Source organism: Mobula birostris, chromosome 4, assembly GCF_030028105.1.
Source record: "Mobula birostris isolate sMobBir1 chromosome 4, sMobBir1.hap1, whole genome shotgun sequence".
Lineage (NCBI taxonomy): Eukaryota > Metazoa > Chordata > Chondrichthyes > Myliobatiformes > Myliobatidae > Mobula > Mobula birostris.
Window position 1 is genome coordinate 127,254,711 of NC_092373.1, and position 23,168 is coordinate 127,277,878.

The following is a 23,168-nucleotide window of genomic DNA, read 5'->3' on the forward strand; positions in this document are numbered from 1 at the left end:
CTGGCAACCCAGATCTGTATAAGAAAACCAGATATGACTTGTGGAGAGCTATTTAAAGAGCCAAGAAACAATTCCGAGAGAGGTTAGAGGCGTCATTGGAATCATGTCAATGTGGACAGGGTTTGCAGGACATTACTTCCTATGAAGCAAAACCCAACATCATGAATGGCAATGATGGTTCACTACCAGATGAGCTCAACACTTCTTATGCTTGTTTTAAAAGGGAGAATAAAACCACAGCTATAAGGATCCCTGCAGTGTCCATTGACTCTGTGATCTGTCTTGGAGGCTGATGTCAGACTGCTTTTTAAGAGGGTGAATTTTTGCAAGGCAGCAAGGCCAAATGGAGTACTTGTAAGGATCTGAAAACCTGTGCCAACCAACTGGCAAGGGTATTCAAGAACATTTCTAATCTCTCACTGGTACAGTGGGAAGTTCCCATTAGCTTCAGAAGGGAGCAATTATACCAGTGCCTAAGAAAAGCCAATGATGGATCATGCACTTTGGTAGAAGAAATGAAAGGGTTGGCTATTTTCAAAATGGAGAGAATTTTTTTTTAATGAGGAACAAAAGGACTTGGGAGCCTTTGTGCCGGATTTCCTAAAGGTTAATTTGCAAGTTAAGTAGTGGTGAGGAAGGCAAATGCAATGTTAGCATTCATTTCAAGAGGACTAGAATATAAAAGCAAGGACGTAATGTTGAGACTTTATAAAGCATTGGTGTGGCCTCACATGGAGTATTGTGAACAGTTTTGGGCCCCTAATTTAGAAAGGATGTGCTGAAACTGGGGAGGGTTCAAAGATGATTCACAAAAATCATTCCAGGATTGAATGGCTTGTCATATGAAGAGAGTTTCATGGCTTTGCGGCCTGTATTCACTAGGATTCAGAATAATGAGGGGTGACCTCATTGAAACCTACTGAATGATGAAAGGCCTTGACAGAGTGCATATGGAGAGTTTATTTCATATGATGGGAGAGTCTAAGACTAGAGGGCACAGCTTCTTAATAGAGGGGCATCCTTTTAGAATTCGGATGAGGAGGAATTTCTTTAGCCAGAGAGTAGTGAATCTGTGAAATTCATTGCCACAGGCAGCTGTGGAGGCCAAGTCTTTATGTACAGTATACTTAAGGCAGAGGCTGATAGATATTAGATTGGTCAGAGCGCGATGGGATACGAGGAGAAGGCAGAAGACTGGGCCTGAGAGGAAAATTGAATCAGCCATGATAAAATAGAGCAGACTCAATGGGCCAAATGGCCTAATTCTGTTCCTGTATCTTATGGTCTTCTGGTCTATGTGCAGCATGAGCTGCCTCAATGACTATTGCCCAACAGCACTCACATGTACAGTGATGAAATGCTTTGAGAGGTTGGTCATGGCTGGCATCAACTCCTGTCTCAGGAAGGAACTGGACCCACCGCTATTTGACTAATGCCACAATGGGTCTACAGCAGACGCGATCTCAATGGCTCTCTACACAGCCTTGGATTACCTGGACAACACAAATACCTATGTCAGCATGCTGTTCATTGACTACAGCTCAGCATTTAACACCATCATTCCTACGGTCCTGATTGAAAAGCTAGAGTACCAAGGCCTCTGTACCTCCTTCTGCAACTGGACCCTCCACTTCCTAACCAGAAGACCACAATGTATGTCGATTTAAAAATAACATCTCCACTTTGCTGACAATCAACGCTGGTGCATCACAGGGATGAGTGCTTAGCCCTCTGCTCTACTCTCTCTACAGCCATGACTGTATGGCTAGGCATAGCTCAAATGTCATCTATAAGTTTGCTGATGATACAATCATTGTTGGTAGAATTATAGATGGTGGTGAGAGTGCGTACAGGAGCAAGATATACCAGTTAGCTGAGTGGTGCCACAGCAACAACCTTGCACTCAACGTTAGCAAGGCCAAAGAGCTGATTGCAGACTTCAGAAAGGGTAAAATGAGGGAACACAAACTAATGCTCATAGAGGGGTCAGAAGATGAGAGAGTGAGCAATTTCAAGTTCCTGGGTATCAACATCTCTGAGAACCTAAACTGGATGTAACACATTGATGCAGCTATAAAGAAAGCAAGACAGCGGCTATATTTCCTAAGGAGTTTGAAGAAATTTGGTTTGTCACCTAAAACAATCTGCAAGTGTACTGCAGAGAGCATTCTGAATGGTTGCGTCACAATCTGGTATGGGAGGGGTGGGGGGCTACTGCACAAGATTGAAGTATGTTTGTAAAACTAGTCAGATCCATCATGGGTACTAGCTCCCACAGTATCCAAGACATCTTCAAGGAGTGATGCCTTAGGAAGGCATAGTTCATCATTAAGGATCCCCACCATCCAGGACATGTCCTCTTCTCTTTTTTACTTTCGGGAAGGAGGTACAGAAGCCTGAAGCACATTCTCAGCAATTCAGGAACAGTTAATTTCCCTCTGCCATCCGATTCCTAAATGGATATTGAACCCAAGAACACTACCTCACTACTTTTTTTATTTCTGTTTTATCTTTGTACTACTTATTTAACATAACTATTTAATATATATATATACTTAATGTAACTCAGTTTTTTTCACTATATTGATTTGCCATGTATTTCATTGTACTGCTGCCGTAAATTTAACAAATTTCATGACATATGCCAGTGACATTAAACATGATTCTGAGTCTGGTTCTTTCTCATCCCTACCCCCACCCTCCCCCCCACCCCTACACATCTACACATTCTCTCTCTCTCTCTCATACTCACAGATATAGTAGTTGTACCTCTCTCACACACCCACACCCACATTGCGGTTCTCTCTCTCTCTCTCCTCTCTCTCTCTCTCTCCCCAAAACATTTACTGTTCATTCATTTCCATAGATGCTGCTGAGTTCATTTTGTGTGTGTATCACTCTCACACTCTCTCGCTCACAGATACAGTAGTGGTACCTCTCTCACACACCCACACATACATTGCAGTTTTCTCTCTCTCTCTCTCTCTCATTTACAGACAATACAGCTCTCTCTCACACACATTCGTGCACATGCACACACACCCACAACCGCGCACACAAACACACACACACACACACACACACACACACACACACACACAATCACCTTTTGCTGTAAATGGAGCAAAACGGCTCGATGAAACAGTTCCCCATTCTGTGTCGAGTCTCGCCGATGTAGAGGAAGTTGCACTGGGAGCACTGGATACATTAGATGACCCCCACAAGCTCACAGGTGAAGTGCTGCCTCACATGGAAGGTCTGGTTTGGGGCCCTGAATAGTGGTGAGGGAGGAGGTATAAGGGCACATCTAGCACAGTGGGGAGGGAGGTGTGGACAATTGGGTCATGGAGAGTGCAATCCCTGTGGAAAGTGGAGAGAGGGAGGTGGGGGAAGATTATTTAATAGTGGTAAGATCCCATTTGAGATGACAGAAGTTACAGAGAGTGATGTGCTGGATATGGAGGCTCATGAGGTGATAGGTGAGGACAACAGGAGATCTACTCCTGTCATGACGGTTGGAGGATTAGATTCCTTCTTCTTCAGCCCTTTACCTTTCCCACTGATCATATCCAACATCATCCCTCCTCTTCCTCGAGCATGTACCTTCTCTGTTACCTGTTTTCACCTGGCACCTGTGAGCTTGTGCTCCTCCCCTCCCCCACCTTCTTATTCTGACATGCCCCCTTCCTTTCCAGACCAGAAGGAATGTCGACTGTTTATTCCTCTCCCGTGGATGCTGCCTGATTTGTTGAGTTCCTTCAGCATTTCACATGTGTTGCTCAAGATTTGCAAAATCAGCAGCTTCAAGTTCCAGGACATCACATCTCTGAGGACCTATCCAGGGCCCAACAAATTGATACAGTTATGAGGAAGGCTCTACACCTTTGGGAGTTTAAGGAGATTTGAAATGTACAAATTTGGAGAGGCATATGTCAGAGAGCATTCTGGCTGGTTGCATCACCACCTGATATGGAGGCTCCAATGTAGAGGGTCACAAAAGGCTTCGTAGGTTGGAGATTCCACCAGCAACACCACAGGCACAACCCTCCCCACCACTGAGGACCCCTTCAAAAGGAGGTGCAGCAAGAAAGCAGTATACATCACCAAGGACCCGCACCATTCAGTGCATGACCTCTTTTCGTTGCTACGATCAGTGAGGATATGAAGTAGAAACTTGTGCAGGTGGTGCTCATGATGTTCTGCCTTCACTGAGCAGTCACGACACCACTCCTTACAAGAAGCTTCAGGTTAGAAGATTCCCCTCAGGTCTGAAACTTACTTTGCGATGAAGAATTTTATGTAAAGGTGTTAATGGTCAAGGCTATTTCTGGCCAAGCATAAAACATACACATTAAGTAATGTATTACCTTATAGCAATGCCTACAATGCAAATTCAGTATGTCCAACTCTTTGCTAGGAAAAGAAGACATTCTGATTGTTGTAGTTTATCATATCTTTCCCATCTTTTGTTGCCATATGACATACGCCGTCTGCAAGGTCTTATATCTCCATATCCTTCACTGTTGCTGCCATCTGTATTAGGATGTACGAACAGGTAATACTGTACCCATGCACAGTCCTCTAGTGATGACCATCATAGCTGTTTGGATTAAAAGGCCTCTGCCTTGCTCCATTGCAGGTGATCTCCTTTCCTGACCATGGTACAGATCACTGAATCTATATGCCATCAGTGGGAACACATTCCATTGGGTGTCCAGTTGGGAAAGAATCCTATGCCTGTCCACTTATGACAAAGCTGCAGATCGAAAAACAAAATCAACTTCATTGACCTCTCTTTTAAGACTGAAGAAATGATTTACTTGACTTTGCTTGTAGAAGTGTTTCTTAGCTTCACCTCAAAAAGACCCGCTTAACATTAGGAACCTCATATTAAATTTCACAAGAAGCAGAAATAATGATTTCTCAATACAATGTATCTAAAGTTTGAATCAAATCAACCCTGAAATTTCTATATTCCAGGAAATGCAATACTAATGTACCTGATTCCAACATAATCATCTCTTGGCAGAACACAATTAACAAAACAATATTTGAATCTTGTTGACTTTCTACTCTCATCATGGAAACAATGGTTACTTCATACTCTCAGCTAATACAAACTACTTAAGGCCCTACTTCAACCACTGGATGCTGCTGGAGAGACCCAACCATTTACATTAGCCTCACACAATGTTCCTCTTGCATCACTATTATTAATATTCACTGTTTCTCCTTCCCCTACACCAACCCCCCTCTTCCTACATGCTGGGTCTAAATAGGTTTCTCTTTTTAATAAAGAAAATAAACAGGATGTGTAACTCAAAAGAAACCTCAACCTCCGCACATGCCACTCCGACATGTCACAGAAGAATAATTTCTACAATAGCTTGCAGTTCTGTCTAATGATGAACATTTGTTATGATTTTGTTTGGAGCTCCTCTTAGCTCTCTTAATACAATTCTTGTAAACCCTTCCTTTAAGTTCAAACAGTTCCAATTTAATTACATTTCAATAACATTTTAAGTGTATCTAAAGATCAAATATTTGCTCATATAGATGTCAATCTGATGCTGTGTAAATCTGAAATTTGTACTTGAAATATTTCAAGAGAGGTATGTTTTCAAATATCTATATTATGTTCCATTTCAAATGTTTTAAATAATTAAGAATTTTAATTTTAAATTTTGCCTAATACAAAATTAGTTTTGAAACTGAGCTTTCTAGTTCCTAATTTATATTAATCTTAATTTGAAAACAACTGAAATTAAATTATAGATTTTGGTTACTATAATTTTAGTATTTTATAAATGGACAAACATTATTCAGTGGTGTTAATGTTTAATTTTTTTGTATTAATTTCAAGTTCATATCGACAAGCATTTTGGATGTTAATATAGCTAAAATGTTAAAAACGTTTTCATCCAGCTTGTTATTGCAAAAATAAATATAACTTTCTGTAAAATAAGTATTTCCACAACAAGATCAGAATGATGCTCTTTCCAGTTTTGTTTTTAAGTAGAGGTATTTTTTGTCCATCTAAGGCCTCTGCTTACCTATTCGTAGTCTTGCCTATAAAAGATCAATTTCTATAATAGCATTGTACACATTGACAATTGAAAAATAACCAGTGATTTTCACCAAACTCTTTTCAGTACTAGCTGCATCTAAGAATGAACTCCTTTCATAACAAGTAAAAAGGATCATTAATTATTCTGAAATGGTCACAGATGTGCAGATATGCAATGCAATATTGTATTGTTATCGTGTGGCACCAGCCACCCACCCTCATTGACCAGTGAGAATGCAATGGGTGCTGTTGATTATTCAAGAGAAAATTAGTAATTATTGATTTAAATTCAGAGAGGTATAAAAATCACCGTCTGCCACTAAGTCACTCCATCATTCTTCTGAAGATGCTCTGAGTATGTTCATCACAAAGCAAGTTTAACTTAAGTGACACACACATAGATTGCCTGCAAACTGGCCAAAGTATTGGATAGATTAGCCCAGGGAAGTATTATTATTCTTGTTTCATAACATAATTTTCTCTGGACTTGCATGTGCTACTGAATTACGTGCTTGGTCTTCATTGTCTTAAATCAGGGCATTAAAAATGAACAAAATGATTACAATCCAGCCACCATTCAAGTTCTTTTAATGGGTTCAATGAGCCGACTACATGCTTTTTTCACATGCTAGCTAAGAACTCATGGATGTAAGAAGTCCAAGGTTGTGAATCATAACGAATTCTATTCAGACCCTGTATAATGCTTGATAACATTATCAGATTCTGAAAGGGGAGTCAAAGTCACTCCAGTGCTAGAAGAGACTATGTGATAGAAATCACGTATGTATGGAGTCATGGAAACTTTGGAATCTAAAGTTAGTACAGAACATGCAAATAGCAAAGAATACACATTAATACAAGTACAATATGCTTTATGGAACATTAAAGAAAAAAAGTTACATAAAAATAAAATAAAGGGCAAAGTCTTAAGCTTACCAATGATGAGCAGTTTGTAAGTAACAGCCAAATATGCCATTGTTATTTTCTCCAGTGGTTTCTAGCCCAAGTCATAGGACAAGAACTGTGGCTTTCAAGAACACCTAATACTCCTCAAATAAAGTAACTTTATCCAACCCTCTATTCCTGCTGACATCACATCCTTCTTTTTTAAAATAGCCAACCAGTGCATTGCTGTAAGTTAGAGTGATGCAACAACAAAAATGATGACATTAATTTTGAGCTGTTTTTGCTGAAAACCACAACAGGATGTTAAATGCCTTGTCGACACAGGTTTTTAACACAAAATCCTTCCAGTCAGAAAATTATTCAGTACCTTAGTTTCTAAAGTATTAAGTGAACATCTCGGTCAGTGAGCAATTTTAATAATTACAGAGTTCCCAAAACATCAATTTGAGGTGTCACCCTGAGTATTATACATTAGCAAGACACCAATTTATTGCATCCTGCTTGTAACGTAGATATAAATCATTCTGGCAGCCTATTCAGAAACTGCAAAGTTTCAGAATTAGACAATAAGATCATACACTTAACAACAAGAACTTCTTCCATTAATATAGCATCCTTAAAGTAACAAAGCATACTAATGTGACAACTGAAAAAGGTTGATGCCATCTTGGGAGAATTTAAGATATATAACCAATAAATTAGGTTGTAAAGAACATCAAAGAGAGATAGAGAGGATGAAAGGTTTGAGATGAATACCCAGGCTGAAGGCTTGCCCACCATTGTGGAGCTACTAAATTCAGAAATAATCAAGAAGGCAAAGCTGGATGAGTGTAGATATTTTAGACAGGTGTAGAACTAGAAGGACTAGAAATGAGGGGAGGGGAGAGGAGGAGAGGGGAAACCCATGGAAGAATTTATAAACAATTTCAAACTGAAGCCTTTCTTAACCAATACATGTCAAGTGCAGGGATACATGAGTGGAATGGAAGTGCTTTGGAACTCAGACAACAGTTCTGCAAAGTCTTGAATTTATTGGAACTTGACGTGCACGTGTTGAACCTTGAGTAAGAAAATGAGATAAAGCAGCCATTAGAGAGAGAAACGTCCAGTCTTGGGTACATGTGAGGTTGGCACCATGTTTGCAAATGGTTTTATTTTAGAGTTAAAGGAGACTGCCAGAATCAAAAACATTCTCTGGGGGAATGCAATGGCTGGACAGCATCTGTGGAGGAAAATGGGCAGGCAATGATTGGGCTGAGGCACTTCAACTAGACTGAAACTGTTTTGGTATTGGAATTGGAACTGATATTGCTTTATTATTGTCATATGTACCATGACACAGTGAAAGGCTTGTTCTGCACATTTCATACACATCAGATAATTACATGGTACATTGAGGTAGAATGAGTTAAAACAATAAAAATGAAGAAGAAAGTGTTACTGCTAGTAAACAATCAGCTACAAGATCATGCTGAGGTTTATAGTGAGGCAAAGAGACAAGTAGAGGAGATATGGACAGTTTGAAGGAGAGAGGGACGAGAGGTTGGGTAATACCTGTCAGCTGAATCCAAGTGAGGAATGGTAGACTGTCAGATGGAGTCAGGCGGAGGAGTGGAAAGTGGAGATAGTGACACAGACTGCAAGGCGAGAGGTGGAGGCAACAAAGGGCAGTGGATGATGGAATCTGATGAGAAGGGAAGGTGATGAGTGAAACGACACAAGGGGAGGACATTGAGCAGATAGTAAAAGTAGGATGAGCGGACAGAGGACCCAGTAGGGGGAGTATGTAGGTGTTGATGATGAAGTTGATGGTGGAGGAGAAAGAGACTTGGTGATGGGGGCTAGGGAGGATGTCTTTTGAAAGAAGGGTGTGTGGGCACCCTGGTAGAAAATGAGGTCAGTGTGGTAATGGAATGGGAAATTAAAATGACTAGCAACTGGGAGATCTAGACAGAGAGATTGCAGGTGTCCTATGAACCAGCCACCTAGCCTGCTCCTGGTCTGAACAATGTAGGGGAAGTGACATTTAGAGTACTGAATGCAGTAGACTGGGTAAGAGGAAGTACATGTGAATCTCTGTCTCACCTGGAAGGGCTGTTTAAGACCTTGGTCTCTGTTCTGTCTAAGGGTAGGCAGAAGAAGTACAGAAGTCTGGGCAATGGAAATGTGGATGAGGGTTCCATCAATCACAGTATGGGAAGTCATGGTTTCTGAAAAAGTAGGACATCTCAGATAACCAGGAGTGGAAAACCTCATCTCAAGAATAGCTGAGGCAGAGATGACAAAAAATGAGAAAAGGCGATGGTGTCCTTATAAAAGGGTGTGAGAAGATAAGGCCTAGACAACTGTGGGAGTCAGTGGTTTTGCAGTAAATGTCAGTGGATAGTTTGTCTCCTGATATGGAATCAGATGAATCATGAAAGGACAGAAAGGTATCAGAAATAGTCCAAGTGAATTTGAGAGTAGGATGGAAATCTGTAGTGTAGTTAATGAAATTGAGAAGTGCAGGAAGCAGCTTCAATGCAGTTGTCAATATATTGGAAGAGGTCCTGAGATTGGTGCCAGAGTGGGTTTTGAAGAAAGTCTGTTCGATGTAGCCAATGAAAAGGGAATTGTCAATGATTTGCATCAGGACTGAAAGAGGAGCGGGGAAAGAACCAGTATAAAGGAGAGAGGAGGAGTAGTGGGACAGGAGCCAAAAGTGATTGGTGGACTGAGGAGGGACATCACCTATCACTTCTCCTCAGTCCAGCAATCACATTGTGGGAATGATTGCAGAAAGCGGGTAAGACTTGACTGGAGAAATTTTGCTGGTGCTGTCGGGGAGCCTTTAAACTAATATGGCAGGGGGATGGGAACCCACACAGAAAAAAGGGAAGTGATGCAGAGACCAAAGCTAGAGTTAGTGAAGAAAAAAGTAAGAGTAGAGTGCATAAAAGTAAACAGCAAAAATCACATAGATTACTAGATTCTAAAAGGACAATGAGTATAAAGGCACTTTATCTAAATGCCCGTAGTATTAGAAACAAGTTTAGTGAACTTGTGGCACAGATCAGTACCAAGGCATATGATTTAGTGGCCATTGCAGAAACCTGGTTGCAAGGTGGAGATGACTGGGAATTAAATAACCAAGGGTATCAGGTAATACTGAAAGATAGGCAGGAAGGCAGAGGAGGTAGGGTGGCGCTCTTGATTAGGGATGAGATCAGGGTGATTGTGAGAGATGATATAAGATCTATGGAGCATAATGTTGAGTCCATCTGGGTAGAGATTAAGAACAGTAAAGGAGAAAAAAATCACAGGTGGGTGTTGTCTATAGGCCACCTAATAAAAATATTGCAGTGGCAGAGGCGATTAAGCAAGAAATAACTGAGGCTCGTAAGAACGGAACGGCAGTTGTCATGGGGGATTTTCACTTCCACATAGATTGGGTGAAGGAAGTCTTGAGGAGGACTTCACAGAATGCATCTGTGATGGCTTTCTTGAGCAGCATGTTAATGAACCTACAAGGGAAAATATTATCTTAGATCTAGTCCTGTGCAATGAGACAGGTAAGATTAACGATCTTGTAGTTAGGGATCCTCATGGAAAGAGTAATCATAGTATGATTGAATTTCGCATTCAGATGGAGGATGAAATAGTTAGATCTAAAACTAATGTATTATGCTTGAACAAGGGAGACTACAATGGCATGAGGGAGGAGTTGGCTAATGTGGATTGGGAGCACAGGCTATTTGGTAGGACAGTTGAGGAACAGTGGAATACTTTCAAAGAGATTTTTCACATTGCTCAACAAAAGTATATTCCAGTCAAAAGTAAGGACAGTAAATGTGGGGAGAGCCAGCTAACTAACTAACTAACAGCTAACTAAGGAAATAAAAGATAGTATCAAATTAAAAGCTCATGTGTACAAAGTTGCAAAGAGTAGTGAGAGACTGGAGGATTGGGAAAACTTTAAAAAGCAACAGAGAACAACGAAACAAGTAATAAGGAAACGGAAGATAGAATAAATTAGCACAAAATATAAAAACAGATAACAAAAGTTTTTATAAATATATAAAGTGGAAGAGGATGGCTAAAGTCAATGTAGGTCCCTTGGAAGACGGTAAGGGGAAATTGATATTGGGGGTGATAAGGAAATGGCTGAGGCATTGAACGACTATCTTGTGCCGGTCTTCACAGTGGAGGACACGTCTAATATGCCAAAGAAGGATGTTATGGACAAAATGGGAGGTGAGGATCTTGATACAATCACTGTCACTAAAGAGATAGAGTTAGAGGACCTGAAGGTAGAAAAGTCCCCTGGTCCTGATGGGATGCAACCCAGGGTGCTGAAGGAATTGGCGGAGGCTAAGGTAGACACATTGGTAATCATTTATCAAAACTCTTTAGACTCTGGGCAGGTCCCGGCAGATTGGAAGACAGCAAATGTCACGCCACTTTTTAAAAAAGGATGTAGGCAAAAGACGGGCAACTATAGGCCAGTTAGCTTAACATCTGTAGTCAGGAAAATGCTTGAAGCTGTCATTAAGGAAAAAATAATGAAACATTTAGAAAGGAGTGGTTCCATTAGATGGATGCAGCATGGATTCAGAAAGGGCTTGTTTGACAAACTTACTGGAGTTCTTTGAGGATATAATGAGTGCAGTGGATAGAGGGGAACAGATGGATGTCGTATACTTGGATTTCCAGAAGGCGTTCGAAAAGGTGCCACACAAGAAACTTATAAATAAGATACGGATGCATGGAGTTGGAGGAAGTGTATTGGCGTGGATAGTGGATTGGTTAACCAATAGAAGGCAGAGAATTGGTATAAATGGGTGTTTCTCTGGTTGGCAGTCGGTGGTGAGTGGGGTACCGCGGGGGTCGGTGCTGGGCCCGCAGCTGTTTACCATTTACTTTGATGATTTGGAAGAGGAGACTGAGTGTAGCGTAGCAAAATTTGCTTATGACACTAAACTGAGTGGAAAAGCAAATTGTACAGAGGATGTGGAGATTCTGCAGAGGGATATAGATAGGTAAAGTGAGTGGGCCAAGGTCTGGCAGATGGGATACACTGTTGGTAAATGCGAGATCATCCACTTTGGAAGGAATAATAGAAGAGCAGATTATTATTTAAATGGTGAAAGATTGCAGCATGCTGTTGTGCAGAGGGACTTGGGAGTGCTTGTTCATGAATCGCAAGAAGTTGGCTTGCAGGTACAACAGATTATTAAGAAGGCAAATGGAATGTTGGCCTTCATTGCTAGAGGAATTGAATTGAAGAGCAGGGAGGTCATGCTGCAACTATACAGGGTACTAGTGAGGCCGCACCTGGAGTACTGTGTGCAGATCTGGTCTCCATACTTGAGGAAGGATGTACTGGCTTTGGAGGCAGTGCAGAGGAGGTTCACCAGGTTGATTCCAGAGATGAAGGAGTTAACCTATGAGGAGAGATTGAGTCACCTGGGCCTATACTCTCTGGTGTTCAGAAGAATGAGAGGGGATCTTATAGAAACAAACAAAATTTTGAAAGGGATGGATAAGATAGAAGTAGGAAAGTTGTTTCCATTGGTAGGTGAGACTAGAACTAGGGGACATTGCCTCAAGGTTCAGGGGAGAAGATTTAGGATGGAGATGAGGAGAAACTGTTTTTCCCAGAGAGAGATGAATCTGTGGAATTCTCTGCCCAGGGAAGCAGTTGAGGCTTCCTCACTAAATATATTTAAGAAACAGTTAGATAGGTTTTTACATAATAAGGGAATTAAGGATTATGGGAAAAAGGCAGGTAGATGGAGCTGAGTTTACAGACAGATCAGCCATGATCTTATTGAATGGTGGGGCAGGCTTGATGGGCCAGATGACCTACTCCTGCTCCTATTTCTTATGTTCTTGTGTTAAACACAGATAACCAAGTGAGCTAAGTATGAGGATGAGAGATGCAAAAAAATTCAGAAACGGGGCAGGATTTGAAGAGATGGGGTTCGAAGGGTTTCGGCTTGAAACGTCGACTGTACTTTTTTCCATAGATGCTGCCTGGCCTGCTGAGTTCCTCCAGCATTTTGTATGTGTTGCTTGGATTCTCAGCATCTGCAGATTTTCTCCTATAAGTCAAAAGTTTTTTTGGTTTCCAGCAGAGGAATAATGACAACAGATTTTAGGGGGGGACAGACATTAGGGAATGATAATCATTGACAATCCCAATTAACAAGAGTCCAGGAAGCAAGAATGGATGGTCTACATTTGTATGGCAATAGAAGATAGAATAAAACAATTCTCATCAGAGTACACCAATAGGAACAGCAACCTTGGGGGCGGGGGGGGGGGGCATGGAACAGATTGCAAATATCTAGCCGTTCCCTCACCCATGTTTAAGCAAGATAACCAGGGCCCTCAATTCAAAGAGAACTGATGCCATTTCATTCTCTTTTGCCTGAAACCAGGTAAACTGAGTGTGAAACATTTTTTGGAATTGGGTCTTCTGCATGGAGCACGTTGCCACACATTTCCAGTGTAGTGACTTGGTTTTAATCCACTATGTCAAAACCAACTTGTATGCAGACAATTATATAGATAAAGACCTGGTAGCAGACATGGAACCTTCATTCTGTGGTGGTCTACTCTGGCAGCAACAATTGAGCCACTTTGGCAACTTTTAAGGTAGCTGTTGGGAAATATAAGCCACTCACTGACGGCATAGCTGATGACTCCATAGCTAGGCACACATCTGCTACATGTTGCTGCCTTGCAAAAGGTTATAGAGCAGGCTACATATGTTCACACAATGCTCCCATTGCCTCATTCACACCGGAGAACCCTATTGTCTTTAGATCATTATCAAGATTCAGTTGGCCTGCTGCATATCAAGCTTGCTACATATCACAGAAACTACAATCGCAGAGAGAACGGCCCCAGCCCTAGCCCCACCACAAGCTAGAAAAGAAGCTGCAGAGCAGGTGCGTAAGCAGCATTAAGGAAGGAGGAAGACTAAACACCCGTGTGCTCAGGCTGTGCACTGGGGATTCAATAACCATATTCCTTTACCTTCTTCCACTGCAAAAGTGAAAACCACCATGAAAAAAAATAAACATTCCCGGAACAGGTCTATCATTAATCTCGTTCCATTTTGCAGTCAAAGGAAATCATCCTTATGCATTCTTTTGGTGGTTAGTTCCCCTGTCCCTTTCTCAATGACAATGCTCCCAGACAGAAATAATCATGGGTAGTAGTAGGACTGGTGGAACGCTGAGGGCTTGCAGTGGAGGGGCCGGGAGCATCTTTAGAGAATGACATCCCTTAGTCCAAACCATGTTATTGTGTAAATAATGGGATTTTAACAGAATCCAGGGTCGCATGCCCTTTGAGTGAGTTGTAGGGCAGCTCTCCAATTTTACACATCTTCCAGCATATCATATTTACCTACTGGTATGACAGTCACACACTAGTTACCTGTTCTAAATGTCTCTGACAAAGACATTTAAAATAATTCTGATTAATTTAAATGATTAGCAGCAAATAAAAAAGATTTATATATTTACTTTATAAATTAGTAACATAAGCCATGACTTGTGGTAAGCAGTTCAAGATTTAGATGAGAGTGGGGCCTGTCAGAAATTTCTGTTGAGCTTGAGATCATTTGGGCTATTAGGCAATTGGCAATGGCCTATAAAAAGAAGTTAGGTTTGGTGGGAGCAGCCATTGTGGAAGTGGTCTAGAGTTAGAATGGAGAACTGAGGATTTGACTCAAGAGGCTCAAGAGATGAGGTTGAGGCCAAGTTGAGGTTTCTATCAATTTCAACCTGAGCAGTTAGAATGGATCCCAAGGTAAATGTGTGCTCCACTTGCATGATGTGGGAAACTTGGGAGACCTCTAGTGCCCCTGATAGTTACGCCTACAAGAAGCACATCTGGGTGCAGCTCCTTACGGACTGTGGCACGGACCTATGGCTCATTGGGAGTCAGTCACAGCTAAGGTGTATGAAGCAAGCAGGTGGGTGACTGTCAGGAGAAGGAAAGGTGTAAGTAGACAGTGCAGACTACCTCTGTGAGTGTTACCTTCAAAAACAGGTACACCACTTCAGATACTGTACAACACACCAGAGGAAGGCAGCAGTTCTCAAGTCTCTGGCATTGAGTCTAGCTTTGTGGCTCAGAAGGAAAAGGAGGTGGAGAGGAGACAGGTGATGATAAGAGATTTAATAGGTAGGGGAATAGACAGCAGATCCTGTGGATGTAAAAGAACCCCCTGAATGGTGAGCAGCCAGAAGTCATGGCACACATTGATACCAATGACAGAGGCAGGAAAAGAGATGAGGTCCTATAAAGTGAATATAGAGAGCTAGGTAAGAAGTGAAAAGCAGAACATCAAGGGTAGTAATCTGTGGATTACTTCTTGTGCTACGTGCCAGTGAGGGTAATAATAGGATGATTTGGTAGTTGAATGTGTGCATGAAGAATTGCAGGGGCGAGGTTTTGGATTTGCAGATCATCAAGCGTCTTCTGGAGAAGTTATGGCCCATACAAAGCCGACAACTTATAGCTGAATGCAAGGGGGGGAACCAAGATCCTTGCGGGCTGGTTTGCTCGAGCTGTTGTGGAGGATTTAAAGTAGATTGGCCGGGTGATGGGAACAAGATCGACATGTCACAGGGTGGAGCAGTTGGTGTAAAAGTTGGTACAGTCTGTAGAGCAGGGGTTCCCAGTAGTTTTTTATGCCATGGACCGCTACTATTAACTGAGGGGTCAGTGGACTCCACTTTAGGAACCTTTGCTGTAGAGAGACTGTGAGGAAGACTAGGAAGTGAATTGGACATAAATACAATCAGTTGGATGGGTGGAGATGTCTCTATTTTAATGTAAAAAGCATCAGGAACAAGGGTGATGAACTTAGATCACGGATCAGTACAGCGAACTGTGAAGTTGTGACCATTACAACAACTTGGCTGTCACAAGTACAGGAATGGCTGCTGGATAATCCGGGGTTTAGATGTTTCGAAAGGGACAGGGTGGGAGGTAAATGAGGTGGGGGAGTGGCATTGTAAATCAGGGACAGTATCACAGCTGCAGAAACGGAGGATGATGAGAAGTTATTGTCTACCATTTCAGTATGACTGTAAGTCAGAAACAGGAAAGAAGCAATTTCTCTACTGCGAGTATTCTATAGACCATCCACCCCACCCCCCAGTAGCAGCAGTGTCACTAAGGAGCAGATCCAGAGGCAGATTTTGAAAAGATTTGAAAATAACAGGGCTATTGTCATGGGTGACTTCTACTTCCTCAATATTGATTGATACCTCCTTAGTCAATAGATGTGGCAGAAATTGTTAGGTGTGTCCAAGGTGGATTTCTGACATGATATGTGGACAAGCCAACTAGAGGAAAGTCTATACTAGATCTACCACTGGTCAGGTGACAAATCTCTCGTGGGTGAGCATTTTGGAAACAGTGACAACAACTTCCTTACCATAGCCTTGGACAGGGATAGGAGCAGACAGTAAGGAAACGTAATTAATTGGGGGAGGGTGAATTATGAAGCTATTAGGCAGGAACCTGTGAGTGAAAATTGGAAAAGATGTACTCAGGGAAATGCACAACAGGATGGGGAGGTTGTTTAGGGAGCACATACATGGGGTTCTGGATAGGTTTGTCCGATTGAGATAGGGAAAGGATGGGACAGTGAAGTAACCATGGTTGACAGCAGATGTGGAATTCCTAGTCAAGAGAAAGAAGGAAGCATACGTACTTAATGTTTAGGAAGCAAGGGCCATACAGTGTCCTTTAGAGTTATAAAGTAGCAAGGAAGGAGCTTAAGAAGAGACTTAGAAGAACTAGAAGGGGACATGAGAAGGCCTTTGTGAGTAAGATTAAGGAAAACCTGAAAGCATTCTACATGTAGGGTATGTGAAGAATGGGAGGATGACTAGAGTGAGGGAGGGGAAGTCCATAATGACTACTTTGCTTCAGTATTTAGCAGCAAGAGGGACCTTGACAAATGTGAAGACAATTTAGAACAGTCTGATATGCCGCAATATGTCAACCATAAGAGGCTGTGCTGGAACTTTTGAAAAACGGATGGGATATACCTTAGATTACCATGGGAAGCGAGGGAAGAGATTGCTGCACCTTAGACAATGATCTTTGCATTCTTAGTCACCACAGGAGAAGTGCCAGATGATTGGAGGGTGGCAAATGTTATTCATTTATTCAAGAAAGATAAGAAGGATAATCCTGGAATTATAGACCAGTGAGTCTTACATCAGTGGTGTGCAAAGAACTGCAGAGGAATTTTTAGATGCAAACACGAGGAAATCTGCAGATGCTGGAATTTCAAGCAACATGCATAAAAGTTGCTGGTGAACACAGCAGGCCAGGCAGCATCTCTAGGACCCTTGGGTCTCGGCCAGAAACGTTGACTGTACCTCTTCTTAGAGATGCTGCCTGGCCTGCTGCATTCACCAGCAACTTTTATGCATGTTGCTTGAGGACTTTTTAGAGACAGGATTTACAAGCATTTGGAGAAGAAGAATCTGATAGCTAGCATTGCTTTGTAAAGGGAAGGGAAGGACAGGCCTCATGAGTCTGATTGAATTCTTCAAGGAAGTGGCAAAACAAGTTGATGAAGGAAGAGCAGAGAATGTGGTGTGCATGGGGCTTAGTAGGGCTTTCAACAAGGTTCCTCATGATAGGATCATTTAGAAAGTCAGGAGGCATGGGATTCAGGGAAACTTGGCTGCATGGATTCAGAATTGGATTGCCCACAGAAAGCAGAGGGTGGTAGTAGATGGAACATATCATAGAAACATAGAAAACGTACAGCACAATACAGGCCCTTCGGCCCACAAAGCTGTGCTAAACATGTCCCTACCTTAGAACTACCTAGGCTTTACCTATTGCCCTCTATTTTTCTAAGCTCCATGTAGCCATCGAGGAGTCTCTTAAAAGACCCTGTTATTTCTGCCTCCACTGCCACCGCCGGCAGCCCATTCCACGCACTCACCACTCTCTGTGTAAAAAACTTACCCCTGACATCTCCTCTGTACCTACTTCCAAGCACTTTAAAACTATGCCCTCTTGTGCTAGCCATTTCAGCCCTGGGGAAAAGCCTCTGACTATCCACACGATCAATACCTCACATCATCTTGTACACCTCTATCAAGTCACCTCTCATCCCCTGTCGCTCCAAAGAGAAAAGGCCGAGTTCACTCAAGTTATTCCTGCCTAGAGATTGGTGACTGGAGGTGTCCTGTGGGCATGACCTGTGCCATTACTACTGCCATTCTGTAGGCATCTGTTGTGGGGTACCTACTCTGTGATTTTTATAAATAACTTGGACGAGGAAGTAGAAGTGGAAGGTGGGCTCATAAGTTTGTAGATGACATGAAGGTTGGTGGCGTTGTGGTTAGACCAGAAGGTTGTCATAGTTGACAACGGGGCATGGATTGGATGCAGAGCTGGAGTTGCATCGGGGAAAGTGTGAAGTGATACACTTTGGAAGGTCGAAATAAAAGTCAGAGTACAGGGTTCCCAAGATGCAGCTTTCTTTCCCAAGACATCAGAAATGTCATTCTTCTTCATAGAACAGGGTTTCCCTTCTGCCACTATTGGTGTTGCCCTCACCCGCATCCCCTCCATTTGCCTAATATCTACGCTTACCCCATCTTCCAGCCACCTTAACAGTAATAGAATTCCTCTTGTCCTTACCTACCACCACATGAAATTCCATATCCAACACATCACTGTCCGCAGCCTCCGCCACCTCCTACCACTAAACATATCTTTACCTCTCCAGCTCTCCATTTTCCACAGGGATCACTCCCTCCATGATTTTACTTGTCCATTCTTTTCTCCCTCCCAGCACTTATCCCTGAAAGCAGCCGAAGTGCTATACCTTCTCATTCACCTCCTCCCTCATCTCCATTCACGGCCCCAAACAGTCCACTTCACCTGTGAATCTGTTCAAGTCATCTATTGCGTCCGGTGCTCCTGATGTGGCCTCATCTGCACAGGTGAGACCCTTCGTAAATTGGAGGACCACTTCATCGAGCGCCTCTGCTCCAACTGCTAAAAGCGGAACTTCCTGGTGGCCAAACATTTTAATTCCAATTCCCATTCCTGTTCCAATGTTGGTCCATGACTTCCTCTTGTGACACGATGAGGCCACCTTGGGGTTGGAGGAGCAACACCTTATATTCCATCTGGGTAGACTCCAACCTGATGGCATCTCCTTTTGGTAAAAAAAAAATTCCCTTCCCCTCCCTTCTTCTTCTATTCCTCATTCTGACTTCTTATCTCTTCTCACTACCTATCACCTCCCTTCCTCCTTCCCTTTCTCCTATCAGATTCCTTCCTCTCCAGCCCTTTATCTTTCCTGCCCTCCTGGATTCACCTATCATTTTCTAGCTATCCTCCTTCCCCTTCTCCCTACCTTTTTATTCTGGTGTCCTCCCCCTTTCTTTCCAGTTCTGAAGCAGGGTTTCAGCCTGAAATATCGACTGTATGTTCATTTCCATAGATGCTGCCCAACCTGTGAGTTCCTCCAGTATTTAGTGTCTGTTGCTTTGGATTTTCAGCATCTGCAGACTTTCTCGTGTTTATATAGAGGGATAATAGCAGGATTCTTAGCAGTGTGGAGAAACAGAGGGAATTTGGTGTCCACGACCGTGGATCCTTCAAAGTCACCATGCAAGTTGATAGGGTGGTTAAGAATGTTAGTGGCGTACTGGCCTTCAGTAGTCAGGGAATTGAGTCAAGAGCCATGAGGTAATGTTGCAGCTCTATGAAACTCTGCTTTGACCACGCTTGGAGTAATGTGTTCCGATTTGCATGTGGAAGGTTTAGAAAGGGTGTAGTGGAGTTTTGCCAGGATACTGCCTAGATTAGAGGAAAGGTTGAGCGAGCTAGGGCTTTACTCTACGGAGCAAAGGAGGATGAGAAGTGAATTAGTAGGGATGTATAAGATGATATGAGGCATTGATAGAATGGCATCTAGAACCTTTTCCCAGGGCTTGAAATGGCTAACGTGATGGGGCATCATTTGAAGGTGATTGGAGGAAAGTATAGGGGAATGTCAAAGGTAGTTTTTTTACACGGAGAGTGGTGGGGGTAGAATATGCAGCCAGTGCTGGTGGTAGTGACAGATATGTTAGTGACAGTTAAGAGACTGTTAGATAGACACATATCTGAATGCAAAATGGAGGGCAATGCAAGAGGAAATCATTAGATTGATCTTGGAGTAGATTCGAAGGTCAGCATAACATTATGGGCCTAATGGTTTGTACTGTGCTGTACTGTTCTAAATTCTTTGTTCTAAGTTAATTAAAATCTGTAAGTGGTAATAAATTATTTGAAATATTAGTACAAAGTAAAATGCTCAAATATTTTCCTGCAGATTTATTTTCCCAGAGGGTCAATGATGCCATTAATATGAAGGGGGATGGTATCTAGTTGTCTGTGCTCCCAGCATAAAGCTGAGAGTCAGATGCTGCTACACTGAAATCATTAAGTATGAATTCATCTTCTGTTGTAATCCCTCTGCCTTGTTCTGGAGGCAATCTGATTTATCTCCAAATACATTTTCTCTTAGGGGTCTGAGGAGAATGGGGGATAAAGTTCAGGGATGTAATCCAGAATGTTCTCGCCGTGACTATGTGGTTTTCCTCCAGGTGCTCTGGTTTCCTCCCACAGTCTAAAGACATACTGGTAGGAAGGTTAATTGGTTATTTCAAATTGTCCTGTAATTAGGCTGGAATTAAATCGAGGGTTTGCTGGGCAGCACGGTTCAAAGTGCCAAAAGTGCCTATGCCGCATCATATCGCAATAAATAAATTAATAAATAATCTTAAAGGAAAACACTTTTTTCAAACAAAAGTGGAATTCTTTCCTGAAAAGATAAGGTGACTGGGATACATGAATGTTTTGCATTGAATGTTGATGGATTCTTGTTCTGCTTGATATTAATCATTACACTTTTCTTGCCTTTTGATTAGCAACTGCAGGTGCTGGATATGCTAGAAATGCCCAACAGGTCAGATAGCATCTCTGGAATTAAAGACCCAGAATATTGACCTGAAATTAGAGCATTCCTGATGAAAGGTTGTTGACCTGAAACTTTAACATTAATTTTCTCTATGCAAATGCTGCTTTGGGGTATTTCCAAAATTTTTGATTCTTATCACAGACAATCAACTTTGCTCTGTGTTTTGATTAGTTAATCAATTTATATTATATATATATTAAGATCAACAGAATATTATAATCACCTTAAATGCCAGAAACTTAAACTTAATAATAAGCAACACACATCAAAGTTGCTGGTGAACGCAGCAGGCCAAGCAGCATCTGTAGGAAGAGGTGCAGTCGACGACTGCACCTCTTCCTACAGATGCTGCTTGGCCTGCTGCGTTCACCAGCAACTTTGATGTGTGTTGCTTGAATTTCCAGCATCTGCAGAATTCCTGTTGTTTGAACTTAATAATAATTTAGTTTTCATAAATTAGCTCTATAAGTTATACTCTAAACTAAAGGAGTATAATTGTTTCAAAAGTTGTAAATATCAAATAATAATCTGGATCAGTAAACAACTGAATCATTATGTTGACTCAAAATTCGGACTTAAATTACAACCTATTTCCAGGGCTTTGGGAATATAACAGTTTCCTGTTTGTGTGAAGTTAACGGCGGAAGATAGAAATTCTTCCTCTGCGTACTGTGATTGACGCACATTTGCACACATTGAATTCAGCATCTGAAATTCCATTATGCTGATTTCAGAATCAGAGTTCAACATACATATGTTACTGTGCCACATAAATAATAGCATGCAAATCTCAACACCAAGTAATTGCACTAAACTAATATTACTTCAGTTATTTCAGGCAAAATGGTTGATATTTGCAAATTAAAACATGATGCTTGTTGACATCAAAGGACAGTTTGCGTTTCAACAATGAACATGCTCCCATCAAAAAAAAAATTAAATCTTTTGTATTTCTCAGTTCTGGCACTCTTGTAAATGTGGCATCTACATTTGACTAAAGCTTCTTGACCTTGAACTCTTTCTGTCTAGATGAACATATGATAACATTTTGCATGTCAACTACAGCTTGATAGCACTCTGGAGGATTTTCTTGAGCCCAAAACAAAGGTCCACTTCCACAGCCTAGCATACACTGCATGTAAAGCAAAACATCTGTACACATGAAACACAGGTCATAGGGCAATAACGAACTGACCAGTCTTTGACATGCATGCTGAAAATAATATGCTGTAAGATGGCAACCTCCAGGGCTAAGTTTTTGTTTTTGAGCAGGATCATGATGGGACAGATGTTCCAGGATCAAAGTCAATTCCTTGTGCAAGCTAGAAGTACTCCCCTCTTTCTGGTCATAGGAACCTAAAGTTGTTGTGCAGGAACACTATGGTTTATGTATATAGATCACAAAATTCAATTGATATGAGCTGACTGCTCAAATCCTCTTTGATGTTGACAAGGCCCATATTGTCAAATTGAGCTTGTACTATTGCTATGATTGGTAACAGAAAACTGATTTGCCAGCACATCTTTAGAAGGACTCTTCTAAATCTACTTATCTGCTTGAAATTAAATGTCTCCCCTACTGTGATGCCCTGTCCACTCAAATTGTTTTGCAAATTAAACTAGGATGTTCTATGTTCCAAGGTGGAATCCAAATTCTCGACAGTCATGGTCTTAATCAGTCACTAGGAAAAGAATGCATCTGGTAAATATTATATTTCTCATGAACCTGGCAAAAACAACTTCATTGTTTCATGTTAAACATTCCAAGATCCATTCATTTAGCATTGTGATGTCATTATGAGAATATACAAGCATAGAAACATGGAACTTAAATTGACAAGTACGCATTTTTTTGATCAATTCATGCATAAATACAATTCTAAAGTGGTTAGGAAACTTTAGTGGAACTCAGCAGGCCAGGCAGCATCTATGGAAACGAGTATACAGTCGACATTTCGGCATCTTGATGAAGGGTCTCTGCCCGAAACATCAGCTGTTTGGTCTTTTCCATAGATGCTGCCTGACCTGCTGAGTTCCTCCAGCGTTTTGTGTGCGTTGCTTTGGATTTTCAGCCTTTCTCATGTTAAGAAGCTTTAACAATTACTTCCAGGTGAAGTCATGTTCAGCAGGAAACTGACCTGGTGATGCTTTCCTGTCATGTGCACTTAACGACATCAGCTG

General features: G+C 41.7%; 1 protein-coding gene across 1 annotated transcript in view; it reads right to left on the reverse strand.

Annotated features, from left to right (window-relative positions):
• The window catches only part of LOC140196018 (uncharacterized), a 119,422-nt gene extending 112,301 nt beyond the window's left edge, over nucleotides 1-7,121 (reverse strand). Inside the window, exon 1 of the mRNA XM_072254717.1 lies at nucleotides 7,004-7,121. Coding sequence (XP_072110818.1) covers nucleotides 7,004-7,043 — 40 coding nt within the window. The 5' untranslated portion in view covers nucleotides 7,044-7,121. The remainder of the gene's footprint in view (nucleotides 1-7,003) is intronic.
• Nucleotides 7,122-23,168: the final 16,047 nt, after the last annotated feature.